Source organism: Lactuca sativa, chromosome 1, assembly GCF_002870075.4.
Source record: "Lactuca sativa cultivar Salinas chromosome 1, Lsat_Salinas_v11, whole genome shotgun sequence".
Lineage (NCBI taxonomy): Eukaryota > Viridiplantae > Streptophyta > Magnoliopsida > Asterales > Asteraceae > Lactuca > Lactuca sativa.
This window is the reverse complement of record NC_056623.2, coordinates 65,812,429-65,822,073: the sequence shown is the minus strand read 5'-3', so window position 1 is coordinate 65,822,073 and position 9,645 is coordinate 65,812,429. Positions and strand designations below refer to the sequence as shown.

The 9,645-nt window shown below is 36.2% G+C and overlaps 2 protein-coding genes across 4 annotated transcripts; one reads left to right on the top strand and one right to left on the bottom strand.

Moving 5' to 3' along the window:
* Positions 1 to 230: 230 nt before the first annotated feature.
* On the top strand, positions 231 to 6,114 carry LOC111915217 (putative white-brown complex homolog protein 30). 2 transcript variants are annotated; one of them, XM_023910892.3, is made up of 14 exons: positions 242 to 855; positions 942 to 1,018; positions 1,109 to 1,405; positions 1,493 to 1,556; positions 1,666 to 1,812; positions 1,904 to 1,938; positions 2,045 to 2,118; positions 2,207 to 3,069; positions 3,173 to 3,469; positions 3,566 to 3,988; positions 4,053 to 4,201; positions 4,285 to 4,574; positions 4,664 to 4,794; positions 4,884 to 6,114. In XM_023910892.3, exons 1-14 carry the CDS (start codon positions 602 to 604, stop codon positions 5,035 to 5,037), a joined length of 3,255 nt encoding a protein of 1,084 aa, XP_023766660.1. In that variant the 5' UTR covers positions 242 to 601; the 3' UTR covers positions 5,038 to 6,114. The 2 variants fall into 2 exon arrangements, with proteins under 2 accessions (XP_023766661.1, XP_023766660.1); XM_023910893.3 differs by lacking the exons at positions 4,664 to 4,794; positions 4,884 to 6,114 and having other exon boundaries at positions 231 to 855; positions 4,053 to 4,197; positions 4,285 to 4,449.
* LOC111915218 (probable leucine-rich repeat receptor-like protein kinase At1g68400) lies at positions 5,143 to 8,766 on the bottom strand. Of its 2 annotated transcripts, none has more exons than XM_023910896.3 (4): positions 8,465 to 8,766; positions 6,291 to 8,244; positions 5,824 to 6,210; positions 5,143 to 5,750 (listed from the first exon to the last, which is right to left on the bottom strand). In XM_023910896.3, exons 2-4 carry the CDS (start codon positions 7,195 to 7,197, stop codon positions 5,143 to 5,145), a joined length of 1,902 nt encoding a protein of 633 aa, XP_023766664.1. In that variant the 5' UTR covers positions 7,198 to 8,244; positions 8,465 to 8,766. The 2 variants fall into 2 exon arrangements, with proteins under 2 accessions (XP_023766664.1, XP_023766662.1); XM_023910894.3 differs by having other exon boundaries at positions 6,291 to 8,255; positions 8,465 to 8,764.
* Positions 8,767 to 9,645: the final 879 nt, after the last annotated feature.

Genomic DNA, 9,645 nt, shown 5'->3' with positions numbered 1-9,645 from the left:
ATATTTTTGGTATTAAATTGATTTATATCTCAATAAATTATAAGATAGGATATAAATGCAAGTTTAATAGGCTAAGAAGAATATTTACGTTATTGTTATTATATATTGGAATGATATATACGTAATATTTAATTTAATGTTTGCAAAGGCTAGTATGAAATTTTTCCTAAAGTTTAAACCAAAAGAAAAAAAAAAAAAAAAAAAACTGATTTACCACACACGTATAAAATGGTGGTCACTTGAATCAGCGAATCCCTCCAGATCCCTGGCTTGTCGCCTCACCTTTCTCCTAACCATCTCTTCCGCCAAAAACCATGGCCTCCCTCTCGATTCTCAATCCATCACCAATCTTCTCAACAACAAACACACCTCCATTGACCAACGTCCTCCTCTTTTGTCAATTCAACTCAAAATCATTCAACCTCTGGTCAAAATTTCGTGGGTTCATCATCTTCAAGACTTATCCCCAATCCCCATTTCGCAACCTAAAACCTGAATAATTCGAACAAACAGAAACACGGTGATTGATTCCCTATTCCTCCCCAAACTAATTCCTCGTTTTTTGTTTCCCGGGAAAAGAAGTCATGATTCCGATTGCAGTATGCACGAGAAGATGAATGGAGAGAAGAGGGCAATCACCTCTTCGATCGGATGTTTGATCCTCATTCTCGTTGTTTCGGGTTATCTGCCACGCTGTGTTCGTTGTCAAGACGACCCCTATGATCCTCCTGCGAACAATAAACGACCTAGAATTGCCCCATTGTTTTCAAATTTCCTTTCTCAACAATTCAACAAGTCGATTAGGAGATACAAAACTTCAATCCAAAGAACCCTACACTATTGCACTGAAGATGTGTGAGTATCGAGTAATATGCACCACTCACAATCTCCTCCAATTTCACATTCCACTTCGTATGTTCACAATTTCCATTATGTTCTAGGGACAAAGACATAAACGGAGCTTTCAACTTCGAAGGCAAAGACCAATTCTTCACAAATTGTCAAGTGAAGTTCAAAGGTACAAAGTACAAACAAACCCTTTGCAATTTACATACATGATACATCCACTATATGCAATTATGCATACTAATAATAGCTTCAAAAACAGATCTTGCAAAGAGATTATGTACAGCAGCTGAACTTAGAGTATACTTCACAAGTTTTATAAAAGAAGTCGATGATTCCACAAAAAGCATTTCACAAGCTCATTTCTTGGACCCTAACAGAAACTGTAATCTGACATCATGGACAAGAGGATGTGAGGCAGGATGGGCTAGCGCTGTAAATCCAGGCCAGAAATATGAATTCAATGAGACAGATCCACGTAAAATCCCTTTCAGAACAGATAACAGTCAACCATGTTGTGAAGGGTTTTTCTGTCCTCAAGGTCTCACTTGCATGATACGTAAGAGTCTAATTCACCATTTTCTTCATAAAAAAATGTACTTTTTTTGCTTGTTATTGACAAATGTCTGTCAATTTGTGACTGAAGCATGCCCTTTGGGTGCATATTGTCCTGTTGCAAAGCTGAATAAAAAAAGTGGAATTTGTGATCCGTAAGTTATATATTATATGCTATTTTGGAATTCTTTTCTTATAGTTTTTAAGATTTGATTATGGTTTATATGGATTACTAAGACATAAATGGGTAGAGAAAATTTTCAGATACCACTACCAACAACCTGCAGGAAAGCCAAATTACACTTGTGGAGCGGCTGATATGTGGGGTCCTGTACAGATGGGTAGTGACATGTTTTGTGCGCCAGGGCATTATTGTCCAACGACAATTAAGGAAATCCCTTGCCCCAAAGGGTATTATTGTACATTCACACCCTTCACTGAATTTTATGTTCTTTGATAACAAGATTTTCTTGATGACATGTAAGTTTTTGTTTGGTTGCAGGCGTTACTGCAGGATGGGCTCTGTTAAAAGCAAGCGTGAGTTCCATTCATAATATCATATTATCATATTATATATTATATTCGTTACATATTTGTTATTTTGTGAATTACTCCTATGATCTAACATATGATATTTGTGCAGTTTGTTTTGCTGGATCAAGGTGTGAGAAAGAGACAAATATTCCAAGCATGAAGGCTTTCGGAATCATGCTCATTGTAAGTAATTGATCTCGGTAGTTATTTTTTCAAAAAATTGAGAATAATAATAATTAAACTAGTTGCATTTTCATTTTTGTTTTTGTAGGTTTTGTTGACGGCTATACTAATTATCGTGTATAATTGCTCAGACCAACTCATGTCAACTCGCTACAAAAAACAGGCAAAATCCCGAGAAGCAGCAGCGAAACACGTTCGAGAAACAGTTCAAGCGAGAGAAAGATGGCAAGCTGCAAAAGAAATGGCCAAATCCTCAGATTTATTAGGGTTACAACAACAGCTGTCAAAAACCATTTCAAGAAGAACAAGTGCAAGACACGATTCAAAACCGAAAATCCCCAATCCCTTTTCAATCGGAAGTAAAAAGGAAACAACGAAACTCACCGAAATGTTGGAGTCGATGGACGATGGATCCAGCAACAACAATGACGACAACAGTTGGTTCGGTTTGGAAGATGCGACGAAGAAAAAGGGGAAAACGAAGAAAGATCTTCACACGAAAAGCAAAATATATAAATACGCGTATGGTCAAATCGAGAAGGAGAAGCAAATGGAGGAGATGAATAAGAACATGACGTTTTCGGGATTGCTTTCCATGGCACAACGGAAAGGTGATGATATCAGGAAAAGACCTCGGATTGAGATTGCTTTCCAGGAGTTGACTTTGACTCTGAAAGGGAAACAGAGATATATTATGAGATCTGTTAGTGGCAAAATTATGCCGGGGAGAATATCTGCAGTCATGGGTCCTTCCGGCGCCGGAAAAACCACCTTCCTCTCTGCTCTCACCGGAAAGATAACTGGATGCACCATGTCGGGGATGATTCTGGTCAACGGAAAAAACGAATCCATTCATTCTTACAAGAAAATCGTCGGTTTTGTCCCCCAAGATGACATCGTTCATGGCGATTTGACAGTGGAAGAGAATCTCCGATTCAGTGCTCGCTGTAGGTATGCAGTCTTTAGATTAGAGAGAGAATCAGAAACTACTGAACTAGCACCTTTATAGTTTGACCAGTTGACTAATTTTGACTTTTTTCTTGAATTTTTAAAGACTATCCGCTGACTTGCCAAAACATGATAAAGTTCTTATAATCGAAAGAGTAATCGAGTCATTAGGACTCCAGGGAATACGCAATTCCACAGTTGGAACAGTGGAAAAGAGAGGGATTTCCGGAGGACAAAAGAAACGAGTAAACGTCGGATTGGAAATGGTGATGGAACCCTCGTTGTTGATATTAGACGAACCGACATCCGGTCTCGATAGTTCATCTTCCAGTTTGCTTCTTAGAGCTCTTCGTCGTGAAGCTCTTGAAGGTGTTAACATCAGCATGGTCGTTCACCAACCAAGGTAAGTAAAAATAAGTAAGTAAGTTCGCCGGAAAATTCTCCATCTCACACTTCCGGCGAAAAACTCACCGGATTTTAATTCCTTTTAATTCTTCAGTTACTCGTTGTACAAGATGTTTGACGACTTGATACTTCTGGCGAAAGGCGGAATTACAGTCTACCATGGACCTGTGAAAAAGGTGGAAGAGTATTTCGCAGGGTTAGGGATTACGATACCGGAGCGTGTAAATACACCAGATTATTTAATCGATATTCTCGAAGGTATGATAAAGCCAAACGGCGGCGTGACAGCTCAGCAACTTCCGGTAAGATGGATGCTTCATAACGGATACAGAGTACCCCCTGATATGTTACATCTCTGCGATCAAAGTTCTTCTTCTTCACTTCCACCTTCAAATCCCGAAGCCAAAACCAGTGAAATCCAGCGAGATGTTCCAACGTATAATTTCTTCAGAACTCCAGATTTATCCGGCAGAGTAACTCCCGGAGTTTTAACGCAGTATAAGTATTACCTCGAAAGGTGAGTGATTAGTTAATTTATAATATTTTTCCGTTCACTTTTAACTTGTGCGTATGAAATTTAGGGTTTTCCGGCAACGATTACGTGAGGGAAGAGTACAAGCTGCAGATTATCTGATTCTTTTGCTGGCGGGAACATGCTTAGGAACAATGGCGAAAGTGACAGACGACACATTCGGTGCTACTGGTTATCAGTACACAGTCATTGCTGTATGTAAGTGGTGAAAAACAAAAAACGAATTTGAATTTGAATTGATTTTAACAAAGTTTTAATTTGGATTAATCTTAAATTTGTAGCACTGTTATGCATGATTGGAGCTTTGAGAACATTTTCACTGGATAAACTACAGTATAAAAGGGAAAGCTCTAGTGGGATGAACAGTTTATCGTATTTTCTATCAAAAGATACAATGGACCATATAAATACAGTGATGAAGCCTTTAGTTTATCTTTGTTTATTCTATTTCTTCAACTATCCAAGATCAAGCTTCGGGTCAAATTATATAGTTTTGGTCTGCCTTGTTTATTGTGTAACCGGCATAGCCTATACCCTCGCCATCTCCCTCCAGTTTAGTCAAGCCCAATTGGTATGTAACATTTATCAACACCACTTTTATCAAAAAAAAAAAATAATAATAAATTAATAATTTAATAAATAATATTCTTCTCTCTACAGTGGTCTGTGCTTCTTCCTGTTGTTCTAACCCTAATCGCGAATCAGAGCAAAAATTCTGCTGTTTCGGTTATAACACCATTTGTGTTTCCAAAATGGGCTTTGGAAGCTTTTATTATTGCAAATGCAAAAGAGTATGTTCTATTGTTCTCTAGACATTAATTACGTTATAAGATAATAATATTTTAACACTAAGTGCATAAACTAAAATGTAAATTTTCAGGTACAATGGTGTGTGGTTGATGACGCGATGTGCTGCATTGAAGCATTATGATTATGATATTCATAACTCGAACAAATGTTTATGTTTACTTATTGCTACTGGTTTAGGTACACGTATTATAGCTTTCACTTGTTTGCTTACTAGACAGAGATAGCCGAAAAAACCTTTGTAATTTGTACAATCCTTCTTTTCACATTTTTTTTTTTTTTTAAATAGATACATGATTGAAACGAATATCATACTAAGAGTAGAACCCATTTTATGAGTTAACCTCTATGTTGACGACTTGGGATTGATGGATTTCTTGTAATCTGATTAAAATTTGGGTCATTTTAGGTCTTCTTTCAGGTGAAATGTGAGTACAATCAAGTGCTAACTCAGCAAGCTTCAACATATCTTCATGCCTTTCTTTTTCTCCTAATATTTCCAAGTCAAATATGTCCATTGACCAGTCGCTATTCAAAACACCTCTAACCCAATCTAAAAGATCCTCCTGGTTATTATTATCATTATCCCCTGGTACTTTCCCTGTAATCACCTCCAATAGCAAAACCCCAAAACAATAAACATCAGCTTTGTTTGTCATCTTCTTCCCTTCCACAAACTCGGGACACTTCCCGATCGCAAGTTTCTCAGATGATCTTTGCGAGGGTAAAAGTGGAAAGTAGCCATAATCCGTGAGCTTGGCTTGTACGCTTTCGGTTTCTTCTGTAAAGTTGATAAGTACATTTGACGATTTTAGGTTTCCATGAGCCACCTTTTGTGAAGATAGAGATTGTTCCAAGAAAATTAAACCCTTTGCAACATCCATCATGATTTCTACCCTTGTTGTCCATTCAAGTGGTACCCTCGCAAACCCTCGATTTTCTACACATTTCAACAACTATCAGATAGAGTTATATAAACAGATAGATAGACAGACAGATAGATAGATACGAACCATGTAATAACTCGAATAGGCTTCCATTTTGGATGAATTCGTGAATGATTAGCTTTTCTTCTTTGGAGTAGTAAAAGGAAACAACCTCTACTAGGTTTTGATGCTTTAACTTTCCGAGTATTTGCATTTGTTGTATGAATTCCTTTTTGCTCAAGGAATTCATCTCTTTCATTCTTTTTACAGCAACAACCATACCCGATTCCAATGTCGCCTTGTAGGTGGTGCCTAGTTTTCCATTCCCGAGTACTTCAGCTGATGACCTCAGCAAATCATCCAAGTCAAAAACCGGCTTATGTTTGTCAAAAAACTCCAAATCTTTCGTTTTTTCAGGATCATCTGTGCTTCGCGACCATTGAGCTTTAGCGACACCTTCATTAGGATTTTCCTCTGTACATATACGATTCATCAGCTTTACAGGAATTTCATCGAACACATGACATGCACTATATATTTAACGTATTACGTACCAATGACCTCCTGTTTCTTAGCTGCTTTTTCTTGAAATCTTTTGTAACAACAAAACAAAAGCAAAATCACAAAAAATGGCACGATTGCTGCTGCAGCAGCAATCAAAGCAACACTCCATATTTTAAGAGTTTTCTTCTTGTCTTTTGGAGGTGGAGAAAAAGGGCATGGTGTTTCCAGAGGCTTTCCACATAACCCTGTGTTGTGATCGAATGAACTGATTCCGAATCTTTGTAGGATTTTTGTTTCCGGGATTTGTCCAGAAAGCTTATTGTATGACAAATTGAGAGAAGTTAATGATTCCTGATTGAAAGGTGGAATTGTGCCTGTGATTTCGTTCTCCTGAAGCTCAAGTGTAGTGAGCTTCGGGAGGTCAAGGTAGTCCGATGGAATGGGACCGGAAAAACGATTACCGGAAAGGAATACGGATTCCAGATTCGTAAGATTGGTGAGGGTTGGAAGGTCTCCGGAAATGGAATTGTTGTTTAAGTTGAGTTTCGATAAGAAGGTGATGTTTTGTAGGAATGCAACCGGGAGTGATCCTGATAAATTTATGGATTCCAGAGTCAGGTGAGTTATATGGGAATTGGTACACCCAATTCCCATCCACCTGCTCATATTGGTCCGACACGGCGGACCAGTCCAGTTTCCATGTAAATTGAAATTGGACTTCATAGAGTCCCGGAACGGAATCAACGAATTCCTCTCCTCATCGTAGAATTCACGTGTTACTATGTCTGACTTAACAAACATGAACATGGTAAGCATGAGTTGAATTATGAGAACTTGGTAAAATCTTGCTATGTGAACCATGGTGGCTGCAGGGTGGTGGTGAACGGAGGATGGTGGTGGGAGTTGAGATTGGGGAGGACAATTGTGTGTTGAAGAATGTATCGTTATGAAAGACATGGAAGGAAAGTGATACCTTATTTTAACGTGTCAACCAATGAACCATCTTTAGCATTGTCACAAATTAATATAATTACAACTTATAATGACTTGTTTAACAACGTACGATACAATGCAAAACAGATGAATATTTTATCTTTTCCCATTTGTTTTTTTGGATCTTTCAGAAAAGAATATTTGAGTGTTAATTGGATCTTTCAGACAATAGATGAATATTTTATCTTTTCCGGTTGGAAATTTTTTGAAATAAGATAAAAGGTTTTTTAGACAATAGATGAATAGGTTGTAAATTTTGATTTATTCAAAGAAATAAAAAGATGATTAAAAATAATGTTGTTATATAATGTTTGAAAATTTATCTTGTATCAATGTGATACTATTCTTATGTATTATCATCTAAAAAAAAAGGTTTTACAGTAATATTGGATAAAATTGGATTTCACGTGGTGTTGAAAATGACGCGGAAAATAATTAATTAATGAAAGAAATTAATTACAAAGAAGCGGTTAACAGCTTTGCTTGACTTGAAATCTTAGTTGGAATCCTTTGGTTTCTTGTTGGGTTTTTCTCTTTGTAATCAACTTTCAATTTTCAACAGCAAGTTGTCCAGCTTTACAAGAGACATAAATTTTGATAATGTAAACTACTGTCTGAATATTCTTGTTGTTACGAAATAAATAACTTTATATGATTTAAGTATATATTATTACAGACTTCATGATTTAAGTGTATAAAAATATTATAGAATTCAATTCTGATTTGTCATCCGCTAATTTTTATAAAATAATCCTAATTAATTATCAGTTAGTTTATAAACAAAAAGGATTTTTTTTCAGCTATTCTCCCTTCCCATTCCACACAGTGTTTGACGATTCATATACATAACCTATCTTAGACTTAAGCAACTACCTTTCAATGGCTGCTAAGTGCTACCCATCTTTTTCTACTATTTACTATATTACATGATCAAGTAATAGAAGAAAAGGTACCCTCTTCAGAATCAATCATTGAACTGCTTCTGCTTGCCCAATAAATTGTACCCACAACCTGATTTAAAGCTGTAGAGAAGCAGAATTAATGTAATTGTATCACATCACATGTTACATGAAACAAAAATGTGAAACTAAGAACATCTAATCCAATCTACATAGAGGTAAATCCAATTAGAAGTTTGGAAATTTGATTATTTCAGACGTTAGGGTTTAAAGTGGTGGACATCTATATAAAAGTTAGCATATAGAAGAAGTTAGGGTTTTCAGGTTACAACCTTAAGGGTAAGAGTAGAAACAGCAGAAACAACGACAACAGCGTTTGAAGCAGTTACAGTAGAAGTAACGAAAAGGTGCTTGACGCGGCTTTGAGGAAGATGGTGCAGATGTCTCCATTCGTCGGGAATGAGAATTGGCGATGCCCAGGCTTTGCGGTGGCGGCAAAATCACGCCGGGTTCGTTTGATCTAGTTTCAAGAGTATGATTAGTCTGTTATCAGCTTTTTAAATGTCGAGTCACGAGTGTCGACCCTTAAACCCTTCCTTTCCTCAAAGGTGGCCCTTAACTTTGAAACTTCAATTTCATTGATGTAAAATATAGTATGATTTTATTTATTTATTTATTTACTTTTATAGTTTTATTTATTATTATTAGTTTATTTTTTTTTATTTCCTAATTGTTATTTTAGTCGGTTTAAATAAAAGATATTCAATGCATAACTTTTTAACGTACTATTTAACAATATAATCATTTTTGAGAAAATTATAAAAATAACCACTTTTGCTAATTATAGAAGATGGCCAAAAAATCAAGATTACAAAAATAACCCTTAAAATGGCATATGGATTAGGTCCACATGACCTTCTAACCCGCGAATGTACAAGCTTTTAAAGCGTGAACGTGCATTTAGGGTTGTACGTTCGCGGATTATGAGTTTCTTTTGGGTATAAAAACCAATTTTCACCCATGTTCGTAGATGAACTGCAGTTAATATGCGATGTACTATGCAATCCATCTATGATTTGTCGGTTAATTTTTTTTAGTACAAAAATGATTGGTTTTACTACGAAATTACCAAATTATATATATAAATTTGTAAAAAATTATAACTTTAATAGTTATTTGTTTGATATATTTCTTTAAAACCTCTGTAATAAAATTAATGAATATTTTGTTTGTCTGCATTGTGACCGATGGAAGGTGAGAGTTTGTAAAGAAAAATCTAGAATATGTATGTCCATAGCTCCCGTAGAGAGAGTTTTCCCCCAACAAAAAACTTGAAAATGAGTGTTAAAAAAGGTATTTATATGGGGATACGACAATGTTCACAGATGGACAATCAGGTTCGTAGATGGACAATTTTCATATGTGAATGTACAACCTCAATGCACGTCCACGGTTTAAAATCTTGTACATTCGTAGGTCAGAAGGTAGAATCGCAGATAAACCTAATCAATCT

Excerpts from the sequence above, each read along its gene's own strand:
- LOC111915217 (XM_023910892.3), top strand. The coding sequence starts at position 602 with ATGCACGAGAAGATGAATGGAGAGAAGAGGGCAATCACCTCTTCGATC. Across the intron at positions 856-941 it reads CACTATTGCACTGAAGATGT|GGACAAAGACATAAACGGAG; the intron begins GTGAGTATCGAG and ends ATTATGTTCTAG. Across the intron at positions 4,202-4,284 it reads GTACACAGTCATTGCTGTAT|CACTGTTATGCATGATTGGA; the intron begins GTAAGTGGTGAA and ends TTAAATTTGTAG.
- LOC111915218 (XM_023910896.3), bottom strand. The coding sequence starts at position 7,197 with ATGTCTTTCATAACGATACATTCTTCAACACACAATTGTCCTCCCCAA. Across the intron at positions 6,211-6,290 it reads TAAGAAACAGGAGGTCATTG|AGGAAAATCCTAATGAAGGT; the intron begins GTACGTAATACG and ends GTATATGTACAG. Across the intron at positions 5,751-5,823 it reads CCTATTCGAGTTATTACATG|AAAATCGAGGGTTTGCGAGG; the intron begins GTTCGTATCTAT and ends TGAAATGTGTAG.